The sequence below is a fragment of the Phlebotomus argentipes genome, unplaced genomic scaffold (genome assembly GCF_947086385.1).
Source record: "Phlebotomus argentipes unplaced genomic scaffold, Phlebotomus argentipes genome assembly contig_15, whole genome shotgun sequence".
NCBI classification, from domain to species: domain Eukaryota; kingdom Metazoa; phylum Arthropoda; class Insecta; order Diptera; family Psychodidae; genus Phlebotomus; species Phlebotomus argentipes.
Window position 1 is genome coordinate 13,820,200 of NW_026776181.1, and position 20,003 is coordinate 13,840,202.

The 20,003-nt window shown below is 41.2% G+C and overlaps 1 protein-coding gene across 1 annotated transcript in view; it reads left to right on the top strand.

Annotated features, from left to right (window-relative positions):
* Positions 1 to 20,003, top strand: part of LOC132262478 (T-box protein H15) — a 30,764-nt gene that overhangs the window by 6,536 nt on the left and 4,225 nt on the right. The window contains exons 5-7 of the mRNA XM_059761752.1: positions 14,209 to 14,494; positions 14,685 to 14,720; positions 17,208 to 17,452. Coding sequence (XP_059617735.1) covers positions 14,209 to 14,494; positions 14,685 to 14,720; positions 17,208 to 17,452 — 567 coding nt within the window. The remainder of the gene's footprint in view (positions 1 to 14,208; positions 14,495 to 14,684; positions 14,721 to 17,207; positions 17,453 to 20,003) is intronic.

The following is a 20,003-nucleotide window of genomic DNA, read 5'->3' on the forward strand; positions in this document are numbered from 1 at the left end:
ATTGATTGTGCGAGGAGTGCACTTTTGCGGGACACATGCGGCAGGGGATGGAGAGAAATTAGGGTGGAAGTTGAAATATTGAGGTACATTAATGTCTTTTTAATTGCCAATTTTTAATATAAATGTGCGGCTTTCATCAATACCACAAAGGGGCCTAAATAGTGTCTACTTAAGCGCAGACGGTTTTCCTTCGCTTCACGTCTTAAGTGAGTGTGTTTGAAGCCATGTATTGAGCAATGTTTACGCGGAAGTGTTGTGCAAAAATTATAAAAATTTGCATCTCTTCGTCCAACTAAGGCCAAAGTCAGGCGGGCATTTTAGCGCGGATGAGCAGATCTGCACACGGCGCTTGTTGCTCAAGTCCGCATGGGTCCAATTGCGAGAGCCAGACCAGAGAGGGGAAACAATATATATAAAAAGCTACTTATTATTGCACCTATCTAACTGTGATGATGATGGCGTTTTTTGCGTTACTTCATTTCACTGAGTTGGAAACGTGGAAACATGCAAATCGATCATTATGAGCGGCAAATGATCGTCAGTCCTATTGAGCGCCTATTAAAAAGGCACATGGCGAGTGTCTTCCCTCGCGCTCTTATGCGATGGCACAGGCACAAATGACTCTGTCATATATATGTGATATTCAATAATGCAGAAAGTGCAGAGAGTGTAAATTTGACAGCTAATACACCTCATTGCCTCAACCTTTTTCACTCTCCACACCGCCATTTGCCGCCACTTTTACAGCACTGGCGGCTCAGCCAGCGGCCCTCAGAGACTCGCGAATTATAATTATAAAGCAATTAGTGAGGTGCATTTCGTGAAATTTACGAGGTGCATAGCGCAAATTGGCTACGGCGCAGCTTCTCCCGATGGGCTCCTCATCTGGGTGCCATTTCTACAATTTTCCCTGCATTTTGCCACGGAGTGCAAATAAATTTTCAATTAGGCGTCTCTCATCTCACATTATGCTCCACACACGGCCTCCGATATTTTCGCTACCGATGCCTTCCCAAATGGCAGGTCTCTGGCTTCACCCATCCTCGGGCTCTTTAAAATATTACACCGTGAAAATGTGTGAAAATTATTTAATTGGCTGAATCCGATTAGAAACTCGCCGGCTCGGATTCCTTCCGTCCTTTTCCACTCCATTGCGACACAGGCTCTCTCTCTCTCTCTGGGCTTCTGTAATTACAAATGACGCCGCTTTTCCATCCGCAAAATTCCACCATTTGAAACACCGATTGATGTTCTGTTGATTTTGACGAAATATCACACCCAATTCAATTTCAATTACTCGTAATGAATCTCACACATCCACTACCCGATTGTTTCATTTTTTTTTTAGAGAGATATATGAGGAAAGAAAACCGTCAAACTCGTCAATCGATTTCGTAAAATATTTCGACAAACCTCATTTTGATGTTCTCACGGAATTTTCACCGCGTAAAGAGAATCAATGAATCAGAAGTTGGTACAAGAAAGTCAAATTGTACACAATTATTGACCCACTTGGATATTTATAAAGAATTACAAAGACGAAAAATATACCTCAATTCTATCTATTTTTAATGCCCCCCAATAATTGCTCAAGAGTCGCTCCACCTTCGCTGCAGCTCGAAATGAAATCATTTTTCTGGTCCTCGATGACAAAAGTATAATCAGTGGGTATATACATGACTGTGCACCCTCATTTCGTCTACTTGACACCTTCGGACGGCTGAAAAGTGACGGTGTTTGGCGTCATAAATCTTCCAATTCACCTTTGTGACCATTTGTGGTGTTAACATTCTTGATAAAAATTCGATTTCTTCCCGATAATTTATTGGGCAGAAGGTGGAGTAGAAGGTGGACAAGAGAGCCACTAAATTTCCAGTTTCACTTTTCTTGCAATTTATACACAATTTTTATGAGGCACTAATTTATTAACGTCCTTTTTCTCTGCCCACCCCCTCGTGTCTCTGGGGGATAAAAAAAATACGCGTGCTCGGGGAGTTCCTTCCTTTGTGTTTGGCCAAGGAATACAAACGACCTGAGTGTCTCCGACTGCGGCGAAGGAGGCCAGAGGGTATATATGGGTGGATGGCAACAAAACCATCGCGAAGGTGTTTCACAGTGTCCCGCTGGTTTCGTTTTATATATTTGCCTTCTATTAAAACACACCAAGAATGCCCAGAGTCAACAAATAAGTTGTCCCAAGAGCACCGCAGGATTTTCAGAGTGTTTCCAGAGCCGATGCTCATTGAATTTGAATAGCAGCAGCAGCTGGTTTATTGGAAAATTCACCATCTCACGTGGTTAGTGGGAAAAATTCCTGAGACGAGGAAAAACTTCCTCGCAATTAGTTTTGGTGAAAATATTTTGAAATGGTCTGCATAGAGACAACTTTTGTATACCTCATATAATGGGATTTTCAACGGATAATTGAGCATGTCAGATGATTGATTATAAATGTACCATGACCATTTTTTTCGGTTTGTTCTTTAGCCTCTTGCCTTCCTTGACTCTGACAGCTCTGAGAAGCATTATACAATTCAAATCTTTTGCCCATATCGAAGGACTTAAAAGCGATAAACAGACATGCTCGATCGATTCCCCAACAAAAATTTATTCGACTCATCATATCTCTGACTTTTTCCCCCGAGGATGGTAAAAAGGACACGGTGATTCTCGGCAGGATAATGTGGGAATGGAGAAGAAATATTTATGACATTGTTGACATTTTAGATACAACAAGGAATGAAAACACAATCGAAAGATCTCTCGAGCACCTGAACATCTACTCACTTTTCTTTGAACTGACCTCTTCGTCTGGCTTTACATGGTCAGAAGACATCAGGAACTTGTGTGTGGTCGAGATGAGAAACATTGAGCGGCAATTTTTCAGAAATTAGACACAATGCCGAGGCATCGAGATGGAGAAAAATATTGTGAAAAATTGAATACATGTGATAAACATCCCGCTGAGTGTCAAGGTGCAGCACAAAAGCTCTTTTTTTCACGTGTATTCACTTACACCGTGAAATTCCTTCTCACAGCGCGCTTTTGGGTGCCAAAAAGGGACGGAGGAGTGGGAAAAATCATGCACTGCACAGTGTGAAGACGGGCGAGATAGCGGTGGAATTAATTTTAGTGTAGTGACAAGACGTTAAAACCACCTAATCACACGGTGGATTATCCTGTCAAAACACACAAGTTGAAATCTCATGGGGACGATCGCGATGGGCCCCAGAGTTTGCCTGTTCACATGCAATTAAGTGGGCAAAGAGTGTCCGGACAGCGGGAAAAAATGCGCCTCCAAATAATATATCTCGCCTCTCGGCCGAATAAATCATTTCGCTCAACAATTGAAGACATCTCTTTGTCTGCTGCTCATGCAAAGCACCGTGCACTCCCACATGATGCACTTTCCGGGGCGGATGAATCGGCGAAATCAGGAGTTTCTGCTGCTGAATGGGATCTGATGGACTGCTCAAATTGTAGTCAGACTTCCGATAGAGAGGCTGAGGTGGTCAATAGGGCATCGGCGGGTGTGGTGATATTTTTCGCCCAATTGACAGTCCCTCGGTGAGTGCGATTCAGTGTGCGGGCCCAGATACAGGTGAGTGTTGAGTGGAATGCCACCACTCTGCGCGCGTATCAGGGCGTCCAGAATGCCACAAATTATGGACCACCCGCACGGATGGGTGCAATATATTGCGAGAGAATCGCACTGCTGTCCGACTGCCGTGAGGCAATAGATTTCAGGATGGTGCGCAGCTTGACTGAGGCTGCGGAGGAATCCCGCGTGTCTTTCTTAGGGAGAGACTGCCGAGATAGAGCGAGAGAGGGAGACTCTTGGCATTCGAGCACATGATGTCACATTATTTAAACATCGGCGAGAAATTATGAGTGATATACTCGTTTTTATTTTCACGCGTTTGCCTCCATTCCTCTGCACCATGGTAGATTCCTCACTGGGCATTTTTCTCCTGTTATTTACGTCGATGATGGAATTTAATTAATTTATTATTTATTGCGGGCTTCGATGTTATTTGGTATTCAGTTGCAATGACCCGGACAATTTATGATTATTGGTAGTAGAGGCTCACACATGAGATGTATAAACACACAGAAGATGAGGGAGAAGGAGATGCGATGAAGTGAGCTGAAGAAGTGTGGTATTTAGCATATTTGACCAAATATTTTGTCTTCCCCCCAGATAAGATATTCCACATGAAATGATATCCCATCAACGGGATTTTCTTTTTATTATGCGCTATCAATTAATCAGTTTGAGAGAAAATGGCACTTTTCTGCGTGATGAGCATTCAGGAAGATTGATCGCAAGGTGATTGAATTTTAAAAAGGCCACGACAAGAGTAATGAAAATACTTTTCACGCAATTCCGTGATTAAGAATCAATTTTCTCCTCTTTTGGCTGGACATGGAGAGTGAAACGCGTGATGTTGTGACAAACTACTTATAGCTCAATTTGTCCACCTTGTCCCGTGAGCGTCGGGGCATCTTGGTGTTAAGAACAGGTGTTGGCACATGATATCTCTTCTTCTTCTCTCTTACCTTCTTTTTCACACTATTTTTCCGAAAACATATCGCTTTTCGGGGACTTTCGTGCGACACACTCTCAGATGAAGATCATGACACGGAGTATATTTTATATGCTCTAAAAAGTATAAAGATAAAATATTGTTGGTATTTTTTAAATACAAGATTATACCTCCTAATTCCAACACTCTCGAGATCGAAGAGGGATATTTCAATATTCTGTGCTTCCGTTGCGTTGATCGCGATGGCCTTTGGAACCACAACAGACTAAACACCTGCTCGGCCACTTTAATCCTACATTTAATGAATTACTTACCGAGACAGGGAACATCTCGTGAGGTGAAAGAAGTCTCACTTCTAGTGAAGAAATTGAAATTAATTAGTAGCGAGGGCCAATTGAGATCCACCAGCAACTTGAGTGAAATGCCACCAAAACTTTCCTCAATGTCAGTTGGTTGAGTAACAAAGCAGGAGGAATTGCCAGTGAGCAGTAAATTGAAGCCAATTACTTGTATAGAGCAAATTGTTGTGGTATATATGTCTATTTTGCATAAGCGTCTCAATTTGACGGCAACTGTTCGACAGTTCAGCCATATGTTGAAACACCACCGGAGAAGAATATCCTTCAAAGAAATTTATTCAACAAAGGATTGCGAAATACAAAATGAAGATATTTTCCTTTTCTTACACTCGAGTTCTATTCCACTCTTTTTCTCATAGGTATACTTCGAGAGAATTCAGTTATGCATTTTTGGGTGAGAATTTCTCTGTTAAATGGATTTAAAAAAGTGTTGTAGAGAACATAATAAATGCCATAACGATTCAATATAAAGCCTTCTGAAGAGGGAGAATCACGTTGCTTCACCGAAAAATTATCATACTGAGAGAAATTTATGATTCCAATGTTGAGCTGAGATGTAGAGAAAAAAAAACCTCTCTTTTCTTAACAGCCGAGGAAAGCCATAAAAATCACTGAAATTCATTTGAACTCACACCAATTTGATCGGTCAACATATAAATTATGAATATTTAAGTTAGGAGAAAATCAAATTAAAAAGTGTCATAAAATTTACATTTCGAATCACGGGTGGGAGCCAGGCGGGATTTAGGGACAATTGGAGAGTAGAAGAAGAAGTGTTAGATATTCCACCGATAGTCTCCCGTTTCTCGGGTCGTTTCTACTCCATAATCGTGGCCTATTATGTCAAAGGAGGTTTAAGTGAAGAGAATGGCTCTAAGATAAAGATTCAAATCCCAAATGTCTCAATTAAAATGACACACATTGGCTGTAAATACCGTCAAAGGAACTCTATATATTTTGACTCTCCATTCAGTGTGACATTAATTGATAAATTACAATAATTATGAAATCATTGCAAATGCAGCACTGCCAATCTCAGCAGGAGCGTCAAAATAGTAGCTAAATGGTCAGTCGCTGTGTTTCAACACATTTCACTTTAAGTGATCTCGACTTCCAAGTTAATTGAGAATTTTAACAATTTACTTGTTCACAAACATGAAATATTTTCCTCACTCCTGGGTTAAGATACACATTTTCTTGGGTGTCCAAATGTGTTAAAACATCTTCACAATCTTGCCTCAATGGTTGGCTGAGTCGCGCCACCGTAAAAAAAAGAGAAGCGCGAATAACAAAGAACTTGAAAAGAAGAAAAATGCAAAGTACAGAAGAAATATGAGTTGAAACATCCCAAAAGTATCGTAATTCACCTCTTACCAACACTCAAGTGAAAATATTACACTAAAATGTGGTGGAGCAAAAATGTGAGGAAGAATTTTTGGATGAAATTACGTTACATTCTGGACGAAAGATCTCTCACAGCGAGTTATTTATGACGACTAAAATGATATTCGTAGCAAATTCATAATTTTCATTTTTCTTTATCTCTCCATCCGTAGTAATAGACAAGTTTCACATGTAATTTGTTAATAGAACATCTGAATATATTTCGATAAAAGCCCCTGATAATTGAAATTTATATCCAAATACCGTCCGCTGCCTCTTTTATACCATTTTGCCACCACAAAGAGCGGCCAGAGGCGCACAAAGGTGAGACAGAGAGAGGGAGAGAAAAGTGTGTTCATATTGAAACACACGCAGAAATTGTGTAGAGTGTTTTTGAAGCCAATGAACACGGTGGGTTTTATTATTAGACCGGCGAATAACTAATTTTGATCATTTGAATATATTTAATGTTTTTATGAAACTAATCTGCATATGCATAACAATAATCATAATAAATGAATGCATAAATATACGTTGCCAGTTTAAGGTGCTTTTATTACTACTATGAGCCATTATATAGTGAGGACTCAAGAGATGAGATCAACTGTTCGAAGAGATCCAATGGCGACATGGCACTTCTTAAGCCCCCTTCTTTTCAACTCTGGACGATTCCATAAAGTCGAGACACTCGCTGATCTTTATTGTAGATCGATTTCACCGGAGCAGTTTTCTCTGAGTGTCGTCCGCATGCTGAAACTTCATTTATTCAAAAACTCCTTTACACTCTTGTTCATAACCCCTTTTTCTCGTGTGTCCAATATAAATTGGCGGTTTGTAATTATTATCATTATTTCGAGTGTAACATACAAGCGCATAAGTTACTATACACTCTAGTGTGTAGTTTCTTATGGAAATTCACATTCTTATTGTTCCCTAAATGCCATGAATTTTCACGAGATGGCAAAATATTTTGAGCGGCTTATTGTTACAACCGACCGACACACTGTAACATGTATGTCCATTAACTGGTGCAATTTGGCCATAATTAGGTAATTTAGTTTAACACCTTTTTCTTCAGCAAATGAAACATAAATGCCGTGTTTAAAACATCTTTATTATATTGCCGAAAATTCTCCTTTGAAAATGCATTGTCAGATTTCAACTTGTGATTGAGAAAAGAACAAGGGAAGTTATTGACATGGCGAATAATACATCGGAATTGGTGTAATTGGCCCAATCTTCTGCCAAAAGGTCTATCAGAGTGTGCTGGGCTGAAGGGTGATGGGTGGGAAAGAAAGGGGTTTTGAGGGGGAGCGAGAGGCAGTGGATATATTGGGGTAGCATGCAATTGATGTGGATATTAATTAAAATCGACAGTGTATGCTCAATTTTTTGAAGGCCCCAACACCACGGAGGCAGCAATTTGTTTAAATTCTTGACATCATTTGGTAGTCTGTCTGACACTAAATACATTACTGAGCGCATATCCGATTTTCGACCCAAATTGGAGAAGTTCTGTGGCCTCCGAATGAGACACACACAGGAATTCCGTGTAACTATGGTAACCACCTGTTTCCCCCTTCGTATACCTGAACTGGAATTGCGCTCTCGGGCCCTATATGTACACAGGGAGTACATCCACCACTTTCGGCGCTCGCCCGGGTCGACCCCACCACCATTTTCCAATATGTCGAACGTCTGCCAAGGACGGGGAGCATCACGGGAATCGGCGAGGGTATAAAAGAGCTGTCAATGTCACACTGATTGGGCGTCAACGTCAGGAGGAGAACCTTGATTCCTCACAAGAAGTTAATTTAGGGAGTTGAAGCTATTAGAATGCCGATAAAGAAAAATTTCGATATCATATGGATTAAAGGATAATCGCGCGCGCACTGTGCCGATGAATTTAGGTCAAGCCGACCTAGTGGCTCTGAAATGCCTAAATAGAGACTTTCACTTAATCATTTAGTGTTTTGCGGAAAAATTGGCCATCGAATAGCATATGGCAATGGTTCGATTCACTTAACGCCGTGTCACACTACAATTCCTGCTGTTTATTTTAACAAATTGCCCCGAAAAGACTGAAGATGAATAATTCCTTTGGAAAAGGCCACAAAAAAATGAGCAATTTAATTAGACAGCCCAAGCCATAATTATAGAGGTGGAAAAAGTAAAAACCAACAGCAGTTGAAACAAAGGTCTCATCCACCAGTACCTTAAATATTGTGACAAGTGATTGTGACATGACTCGTAGAAATTCATCCACTTCTTTTCACCTTTTCTTCCACTTAACGCCGCACACCGCATACTAAGCTGGGATAGTTTTTCTCTTTTCGGGAAGGTATTAAATGCTTAATAGACGAATTGCCCCCACACAAGGCATCTCTGGCCTCTATTTTTTCCTCGTCGCCATTTCAAGTCTCTTTCACTCTGTCTCTCAAACTCATTCACTCGTTTATTTAACATAATAGTGGAAATGATTTGCACATTTTGTCACGAAAACCCATCATCTCTAATATGATGGGCCTGCGGTGGCTGAAATCCTAATTAACCCATCGCTCGACTACCGGTTGTCGTGTCAGATGGAGGAAATTCAATTAAAAATCAACTAGAGAAATTAAGATAATATTGACACTGATACGTAAATACTGCATGCAGAAGTTAATTGAAAATGCAATAATGTTGCGGCGCTCAGGGCGGACTTGCCAATGCGACAGCGCGACTAAATAAGTAAATAATTGTAAAAATTTTCTGTCACATTTTTTTTTCCGCCCTGGTGTTTAATATAAAATGTCGAGAATAACAAAAGCCAATTATCCCGAAACATTATACCTACCACCCACCCTCCTTTTGATGAATATTTGATGCGAGCCCATCGTTTGCTGTGAATAATGCAGATCCACACTTTGGCTTCTGTGGCAGCCGACAGAAAAAATTGTGTGAACTGTCAGTTAAATGTCAGTCTGGGCCGGGGTAAAAAAAAAACGGCAAACACAAGAAGAGAGAGAGAATAAAATTATGTGGTAAAATCAGTGTGAAAAATATTAGAAGCCAAGATGTCAGTCAGTTTGCTCATATTGTCTTCCCCATTCTTGTCAGCGACGCCGAACGCCAAAACCATCACAAAACACTAATCAATTTACCAGTAGAGAGTGTCTGTAAGTTTGCCATATCACAATCAGCAACGCCATGCCCATCACACGGGGGTAAATCTAATAACATCTCACGGAAACAAAGTGCTCAAGAGAGAGAGAGTGAGTGAGTGAGGAATAAGGGCGACAGTTGCGTATTAATGTCACACAATGGCAACCTCATTCTGTTAATTTCGACAATTCAACGCGTGCGTCTCACATAATCGGAAAGGGGGTGCGACTACCTACAATTGCCAGGCGACCAGGTTGTCCCGGGTATTGGGTTAGGGTGGAATGCCAGGGAAATATGTTGGAAATGAATTCGAGTATGGAATAGACATCTTCTTGTGAAGCTATGCGAATGGGATTGCTGTCTCCTTGTACCGCCTGACATAATAAAATCTGATAGGGCAGATGAAATCATTGTAATGTAGGGGGTGCGATATGGTGTAAAACAGCATGGGATGCGGGAGTGAAATGTATTAAATGGGGTTCTCAACTCAATCACCACGACCCGAAAGTACCCATGAGTTCGCCTGGGCCCCTGTATCTTTACACCATGGCACCTTCCAGCATGACAAATGAATGACGTATTGCGTCAGTGGGTGGTAAGTGCGAGAATGAGGATGAGGTTTTGTGTAATCTGTCAAGGGTTAACGATTGTATAAATTATCATCACACAGCCGAATGAGGTGCGGTGCTGGCAATCGCTCTCACTCTCCACATTCAGCTTTGATAAACTTACCTCCTGATCCTCATTCACTTCAATTAATTGCAAACCACCTGGCGGATTGAGGGTGGGTGTTTGTGGAGATGAGAGTATCATACATATAGTGCGGCGTCACATATGTCATCTGCGCCCAGGGAAAAAAAAATTACATTAATACGCCAGGATATAAAACATAATGTCCATTGACTCGGGAAGAAGGAAATGGGGAGAAAAAGTCCATAAATATGTCAAAATATCTAGTTTTTTTTGTCCAATCATGCCACTACTATGCCTCTTGATGATATTAATACCCTCTATTTGGACCCCGAACGCCGCCACCAAAATTATCAAGCATAAAGTCTATTAACGGAATTATGGGTGCTCAGCATGAATAGCGCAAATTTATTATGCATATGACAACCGGAGTTTGCTGACTCTGTCTTCCTTCTCTAATCATCACATGGAAAAGGTGTATCAACACGGCTAATTGCGATGTAATGGATATTCCCATACAATTATCTGCAACTCTCTTGGATTTAGGACTTTTGGGAAATTCCCAGACCACGAATTGCTGCGTGTGGATTTTCGGATCGATGATGCGGAGGAAAAAACCTCAGCGAATGATGTCCGTGGCAATTGTTGCAATTCATTTTCATTCTATTTACAACGCGTTGATAGTTGGTGTCAGTGACTGACTGATTTTGGACACCACCCTGGGTTCCTAAGCTGTGCGGCCATATGTAAATCAAGGAAGCACTGACACGGGCGCTACGTGATAAACACAATCGAGTGGGGCTCGTGGAAAAAATCACACCTCATTACTTGCCAACGAAGATGGATTGCGGAGGGTGGTTGGTTAAAAGTGCCGTCACTCCATGGGGTGGCACGCCATTGACCCGGCAAAATAGCGTGATGACTTGTCGCGGTGATTTAGGAAAGCTCCGTGCATACTAATGAAACGTTCGCGATGTCATTCGTGGCTCCTTGACAGTCAATTCCACCGCCAAACATAAATTCCATGCCCTCAGATCAATCGGGTGGGTTTTGTGCGTATTGGAATCTGTGACACGTTAATTTCATCCATCACAATCAACCCTCCTGAGCAGTCACGAAGGGGTTTTCGCGAAGGAGGAGGTGGAGCCCAATAATCGAATCATTTTCATACCGCGAATAGTTTAAATAAACCGTCAAATATGTGTACACATTGCAATGCAGTGTATTTATTCTTTGACACGCGAACACAGCCCATCATCATCATTCCTCAGGCCCTCCCACCGCGACCAGGTTGAAGGTTGAGCATGGCTCGAGGAGAAGCATAAAATCTATCAGCCAAGGAGATTTCACGAAATGATTTGTACAGTTCTGGCGCTAATCGTCACTGTGCTGTGTTATCGCAATCACTATTAGCCACTTTTTTTTCTGTCTACCGCCATTAAGTAAAATTTTCACTTCATATCGTACACAATTATTTTTCAACACTACACAAAAGCATGTAATACAAAGTGAAAAGTGGTGTATAAATATTAATAAGTTTTCACTGGCTTTGCCGTGCGGTTGATCTTGAGAGGAGAGCATTTAAAACGAAAAAAAAACAGCGGCGAGAAGACTTATTTCGAATTCAATTTCAGCACTTTCCGGCTTCCATTCTATTTTATGTGCATCAGCATAAAAATTGGTATGATTCTTATCTCAAGTTGGAATCATAAAATTTTTCGATTACACCATACTCCAATGCTTTCGCCATAAATGTCCTCAAGTAAGATGATTAATGTTTTGTTCTAATAAACTCGCATTCCTTCCTCGCCCGCCAACCAACTTTACCACTGTGTCCAATACAATATATGCACTCTCACAGTAATAGCCCATAATTCATTATTAAGCACAAAACCTTCAGAATACCGAAATAGAGGGAAAGACTTCGGGCATGGAGTCAATTTATTATCTCATGAGTGGCTGAGAAGTGAGAAAATCCAACGTGATAACAAGTGATTGATTTATTTGTCCGCGAGCCTATTGAAAATCATGCTCAACATTGCGTTGCCAAATGATGTATAAAATCATGTAAAATGCAATGTGGAAAGGAGACAATAAAGTACAATTAGTCTAAAAAGAAATTAAAATATGCGGTGGAGTTTGTTGAAAAGGCAAAAACACCCTGTTCTCAGCACATTAAGAAAGTGCGATGAGTTGTGGCCGAGAACATAAGCAAAGAGAATAGCCGTGGAAGTAAAAGAGTTTTAATGAAAAGAACCGAACATGTTCGCAACTTTGGTACGATGGTCAGATAAGGTTTTGTATGTATATTAAATGGAGGAAATGACTGTTGTACTATTTCATACACACGTTTTATAATAAAAATTCATATCCAACATTATTTTCTTCGGTGAACATTACATTAATTATGCGGCCAAGTAGTTAATCGCAGAGAACAAAATGACTTGCTAGTATTATAATTCTCTACTCTCCTGACTCGGATTCCACCATAAATACACATCATCCAAAGGCATGCTCTTGCCGGGGTTCAGCAAATAAAAATTCCGCCCTGTTTAATACATTTCCGCGCGGCATTTTTTGAATATATATCGCCGCTCTTGCTCTGATGCCTTTCAACTCCAGCACGCATATTTAAGCACATTGAATTCCTATCGTTACTTCATTAAATTGGGCTTTGTTTTCACTTCTTCTCTCTCGAATTTTACCACAAGCAGAAGATCCGTGAGCATATTATTTCCTTTACACAGCGCAAACTATTTAACTTTTGTCATATAACGCATGTTTATAAAATTCACATGATTTGCATTTTATGATGTTGTACACCATTTGTCGGGGGAGATTTTATTTTGTTGCTTTCGTAAAGACCTCTTTTACGATGTAGTAACATGATCACATTGTCCTATCGCCAGAGAAATCAACGTCTTCTAATATCTGTGACCACCAAATGATTGAATACACGCTGAATATTGACTGACATTTTGGGAATTTCTGACTTGGAGTCATGAAATATATTGTTGCCACACTGGAAGCCGGAGGACATCGTGTAAATGTCAAAATATCAGCAAACTCCCATTTAATTTCATGTCAAGTGGTACTTTATACACTTTTGTAATTTGTAGCTTTGTCTCATTCTTTTTCCCTTCTCTCACTCTCCACGCCTTGGTACCTTTCTCCCATGGCTTTTGGGACACATCAAAAGTCCGCTCGTAAATAATTCCATGGTATATGATGTAATTAACATGAGAGATTTAGTTTTGTGATATTCCTGCGTTGAAATTCGCAACTCTACACCTTAGTATGAAATTCACGTGACTCCAATTGCTCACATCGGCGGCAATTTCCACCCTCGTACAGCTTATACGGTAGTCAATAAGCTTCTTAGAGGCAGCGCGAGAAAGGAGGAATATATCAAATTATTTTCGTTCTGTGCGACTCTCTGTGCTCAGTCAAAGAAAAAAAAAGCTGTTTTGACCATGGCAGTCGAGATAGGTAGAGAAAATGAGAACCAACGCCCACTAGAAGCCACCTCGAGAGCCACGAAATTATGTGAGGTTGAGACGCGAGCATGAGGGAAAGAGAGGGCGAGTGTGGGCTTATACATATGAAATATTTCATCGCTAGACCATTTTTTGAAAAATGTACGTCCACAGGTTTTCGAATTAACGCGGCGAGAGAGAGAAAAAAACCGCCTTTTGATGAATTGAGTTGACAGTTATTTCCTGCCGCCATTTTTATTGCGTGTTATCGCGATCAAGAGTCCGAACCTCTCTATTTTCCCTCGCGTTCCCCATATATAATTCTCGGTCGGGGAAAAGAAATAAAAGCGCGGAGACCTAAAAAGCATTGCGAGAGCTCTCGGTGGGGCCCTGGGCTCTATGCCTAATTTGGAAGTTACACATTTCACCTTAATGTGATTATGTCATAGTTCCGAGAGTGACAGGGGAGTCTTATTTTCGGGAAAATTGACCCAGTTTTCCCCTTTATTGCCTCAACTCACACACACACACTCCAGAGAGAGAGACGAGCTGGAGGGTCTCTCCGTTTGAGATTGATGTCTAATTGAAACACATATCTTACAATTGCAGGCGGATGTTTCCCACGCTGAGGGTGTCGTTCAGTGGGCCGCTGCGCCAGGCCCAACCCGCCGACAGGTACGCTGTGCTGCTGGACATCATAGCCGTGGACTGCCGACGATATCGCTATGCATATCACAGATCGTCGTGGTTGGTGGCCGGCAAGGCTGATCCGCCGCCACCGCCGCGGCTCTACGCGCATCCCGACAGCCCCATAAGCGCCGAAGCACTCCGCAAGCAAGTGGTGTCGTTCGAGAAGGTCAAGCTGACCAACAATGAGATGGACAAGAATGGACAGGTGAGTCAGGCATCTAAGAAAGCGAGATTATTAACCTCAGTCTGAAAGGCAGAACCACTTAATTGTCCCAAATTTCCACGACAGAAATCCTAGAGACAAATTTTTACTAAATCTTTTGAGAGACATTTCCTGAATTGCTAAACATTGAAAACATGGCGTGAATTAATCAATATCTTTTGCTCAATTCTAGCCTTTGCAATATTCTACACAACAAAAGTTAGCAAAGGTTAGTAATTGATATTTATGAAATGGGAGAACTTGGCTGCAATTGCTATTTGAAGAAAACACACTTCAGAGAGCAATCCACAGTAGCCCCGCTCTCCCCTATCAACATTTTACGCCTAACTCAAAACATAATACTGCAAATTCACTAATAATACTTCAGTGGGAAAATTTCTCACACTCTCCAACACACAGACAATTTTGAATAAAATCTCTCGTTTTCCCCCCCACGAGAGACATTTTCCTCGAATTTTCAAACAATTGCAATCTTGCTCGGTTTTGTTTCATTTTCGAAAGTGGGCATATTTTCTCTGCATGTCCTTATTTTTCTCCTGAAAACCTGCACAATGGAAGTGGTGTGGATGATAATTTTCTCAAAAATTCACTAACATTTATCCCCTATGAGAGATGCAAGTGAGTGAAAAATAGGAAGAAATATTCTCTGCCATTGTGCGAAGAGTAAAATGCATTTATAACTTGGTGGTATGACGGCTGCGGCATTAGTGCAACGGCTACCATTCCAGCTAAAATATTGGCACGAATCGCTGTTGGCGGAGATAAAATCCAAATTAATATTGGCTGAGGAGGAGTTGAAATATTTAGTCACCTCTCTCTCTCTCTCTCTATGTGCTCTGCAACTGGCGAAGCACTGGAAGGCATGCACTGCGAGATGTGGATATGAAATGGTAGTGAAATTGTCTTTGGAAAAGAAGTTGTCATGAGAGGGAGAAGGTGTCTTAATTGACGTGTCGCTAGCACCACTGACTTCATCACGTCTCGAATGTACGTTTTTTAACGCGCGAATCGTGAGGGGAATTATTTATTTTGCTGGTATGCCTTCTGTGATAATGATGATGACTATAAAAATCAGTGGTGGGATAGTTTTTGTTGTCATTAACACCTAATTGGCGGATATATACTGCCCGGCGTCAGTTTTAAGCCTTTCATGCCATCTTATGGCATTACATGAGCATCTCCGGCCGCACTTCTTCGCTGCCAGCGCGAGATGGCAAAAGATGGAGTTCCCATGTTCAAGAGGAAGAAACCGCGCGGAGAGTAATTTTTATATACACTACATATACACCAGAGAGTTATAAAATTCAAGCCGGTTGGACTCCCACGTCGTCCAGTGGCTTATAAATATTATTTCACACGACGACGAGTGAAGACCAACTCTTTACCCTCTTTAATTTCAAAAGCCCAACACATTTGACTTTAATATTGTATTTTTTATTGCGTAATTTATCAAAGGGTTTCTCCCCCAGCCACACTCTTTGTCCATTGCAGACTGTATTGCACCTCCGTTGGATGCTGAGGTGCTAAAGAATTGTGACTCCCCATTGAGAAAAGTCAAGTGATATTCAAAACTTATAGATTTACCTTTATTGGAATTTGTCTCCGTGCCCACCCTTCGTGCCTCTCGATCATCTCTTGCTACTATCTCGAGAAAAATTGTCACTCGTAAAATTGAAAAGCTATATTACACCTTAATATGTGAGAGAAGTGATCGCATAGTGAGAAGAAAAATGTCCAACCGGTCTTATTCCACTGCGTCCTATTTATAGTGCCATTCAATTTTTTTTTTCATCGTAAGCTTCTACTAAACACAATATTTTCATTTGGAGATTTATACATAGTCTCGAGAGATATTGGAATTTAATATTCTCCTCCACGTGTGATTTTATCTCTCATAGTCGCGCTTGTGTAAATTTCACACCAAATCTAATGTATATTTCAATATAATATTTCACTGAATTCACTTGTAAATTTATTATGTCATTAAAGTGTTGTTCTCCTTCAAGCACTTTCTCGTCTCTCTGGGCAAAATCTAGAGAAAAAAAAGCAGTCGCGTTTTATAGAGAAATAATTTGCAATGTGTCCCCATGAAAGTGATGGAGTCACTGGATGTTAAACGCACATGGGCAAAAAGTTGAAGTGAAATTTATAGTGATTTTAATGGCAGATGTATTCACTTAATGGCGAAATAAACGCAGAATAATCGCCGTTTCCTGATTAAAGTTATCTCTCTTGCGATAAGTTCTTTTGGCTGTTTTTGCAAGGGAAGTGTGACACATTTTCGGACATAAATTTGGAATTCAAGTAAAACTCTCTGTGGTTTGACGAAAAGACCGCAAAATAAGGGGACATTTATTGAGACATCATAAGTCCAAAAGTGTCTTAATTGCTCATGGCGGAAGCACCTTCGAAACGCTGTCATTAACCATTCAAAATAATTGCCAATGTTATCAATAAATTATTTCTCCGGCAGTGTAGAATATTTGCCACCGCGCGAACAATCGCAATTATAAATTTATCGATAAAATTGATGTTCCACTTCCCACACTAAATCTCAAAAGTAATGATTGTTAAACAGTTATAATTGCAGAAAATTGCTAATCATTTTTAGATCACCATAATTTCTTAATAAGAGCATGATGTTTTAATGGCATGGCGAGTGGCTAATCAATACATTTCTCTGGTCTGTTTGCAGATTGTCTTGAACTCCATGCACCGATATCAGCCGCGGATACACCTGGTGCGCCTCGGTCCTGGCCAGAACATTCCCGTCTCGCCCAAGGAGCTGCAGGAGGTTGAGCACAAGACGTACGTGTTCCCAGAGACGGTGTTCACCGCCGTGACCGCCTACCAGAATCAACTAATAACCAAATTGAAGATCGACTCGAATCCATTTGCGAAAGGATTCAGGGACTCGTCTAGACTTACGGATTTCGACAGGTGAGACCAGAGATTCTCATCTTTCTGCTCTCTTATTTTCTACCTCTCCTCTTTGGCGCGCTCAATCAGTACATCCATGTGTGAAGTTCCTCCGCCCAAAATGCCGGTCTAATAGTTTTTATCTGATGTGTTTTGTGGTGTTTATCGTTGTATATCGTTTCACTGAATCTGGCCTTCCACAAAACACTATATTTGTTTTTTTACCTCCATCGCATTCTTCGAGATTCCCTCTGTGGCCACAGCATCCTCTCATGTTCTGCCCGTGTTTCTGACCACGGCGCGATCACTCTTTTTTCGGGCGCGCACAAGAGATCTCTCCCGCGCGCTTTAATGCTACCCATAATGCTATATCCACTTCCACTGATCCGTAAAACATGTAATTTTGTCGACGTGCTCAAAATGATTTATGATACGATGAGTGTTAACTTAATTACCTTTTATCGAAAATTTCGGGATTTCTAATTGCTTTCTCACACCATCCACCAACCCGCTAATTTGTCCTCAAAATATTGCAGGAATTCACGGCACCGCCTCTCACTTCCAATTCTCTTTCTTGAAAAAGAAACTCCTCACCTTTGATTGGGGCCGAAAAGCTCGCACGATTATCGGCCTTAGAAAGTATTAATTATAGCAACTTGTGAGCCCAGCAACACTCCTGATGGGCCACAGTGTGTTGAAGAGAGGTCGCAAGAAGTGGTCCACGAGACGCGGGGTTGTAAACGGAGAGGCACTAAAGCCGCACATGAATATGTCTCCATTTTTATGGTTATCACATGCAATTCGCCTTTTATATGCATTTATCGCGAGTGCCGTGGCACTTTAAAGTAATCCAGTGGTGGAGACCTCACCCGAACAATGGGGATTCGCTGAAAATTGTGAGAATTGTAATGGGTGTGTTAATTAAAATTCAATATAAATGTCTCAGCGGAGTGTGGAAATTTAAGAGTTAAGATGAAACTCTTAAAGTCTCTTCCTCATGTGAGAATATTGCTTTACAGTTAATTGCACGTTAAAATGTATTAAGCTAATTTATCATTGTGTGCCATCATTTCTCAAGATCTCATCGAGACAATTTAATCTCTTTCCTCTTTCATCATAGACCTCCTTTTATTCGGCCTCTCTTGCGCCACACATATTGACTCTTCGAGCTGCTGCGCCTCGAAAGCGTGAATCTCAAAATCTCTCTCGCGTCGCCCAAAAGATATTTTATTTACTATTTACCATAGAGGAGATTTTCTCCCTTCTTGCTATCAATGGTTTGGCGCATGAGCACTGCCGATGGTGGCTGGTGAGCCAAGAATATGGTGTGCTACTGTGTCTGGACCGGAGGCAGACCAGTAGCAGGGCGCTTTATGACTCCAACCGCAAATGACTCCGTTGATGCTGTGTACTCGGTAAACGGATCTGTGAGCGTGAAGATTTCTTTATTTTCCGCCTGATTTCCTTATGTGTGATGCTTAAAATTGAAATTATCGCACAAAGTGGGAAATTGTCTGCCAATTAATTTTGCCTCATTCAACACAAAATCAACCGACATGACGCGAAAGAGACCGCCGGAGAGTGGGTGAGTTGTCTGGAGGCATGCGCAACTCCTTGTCTTCATCGCGGCAAAGTGACAAAATTTGCACAAGGATTTCTCCACTGAGCATCACATATGAATTATATTTCGCGTCTGGGGGGAGAAAATAGCGTGAAAAACCAACAAACTCCGCCCACTGGCTTTTCCTCAATTTTCACACTTGTAGCGAGAGGAGCAGAGAGACACAGATGAACGGGGCGAAGTATGAGTGTAATAAAAATGAAAGTATCATTGGCAGTAAAACTTTCAACTTTGTTACTTTTTGCGCGTTCAAATTTTCTTGTCATTCTACTGAACCTGAAAATTACATTTGAAAACTTTCACGAGGCGCTTTACCTTCCAACAGCTTTGTTTTTAAAGGAGATGCGTCAAGGTTTCCTCCTCTCTTTTTGGCCTGGCTAAAGCCATTCCAAGCTGTCAAGTTGTAAACTTGTGAAACTTACGACTTGAAGCACGGGACACAGAATACCAGCGTTGACGCTGTTTATGACAATATGATGTATTTTTTTTTTTTTGGTTTTTCTGCCAATCGATATGGACTGAGAGCTTCACTCGATTCTCCATGTTTTTGAGTAATTGGCGTAATCGCAGCGCAACATTGTATGAAGAGCTTTATTCTCAGAGACGATCGGGCAATTGGAGTTTTGCTAACACTTTGAATCGCCTGTAATTGCTTCCTATTATCATTTATGCATGAAACTTCCTGGCCCCTAATTGGTCAGGCGGCCGTTAATGCCCTCGTCCTGCGGAGTTGTCGAGGGAAGATGAATTGAGCATTGCGGAAAGCATGAGACTTGATTTCTTAATAATTTTGCCCTCGGGCGTGATTTCTCGCGTCTTAATTGACCGGTGAAAATCGATCGGCGAGGAATTGGGGATCCTGCCTCTGACCTGTCCCCCAAGTGCTCAGCGGTCTGGTGACTGGGCAAGTGTGGTTGGAGGGCACGCACCATACTTGGTCATTTCGATGCC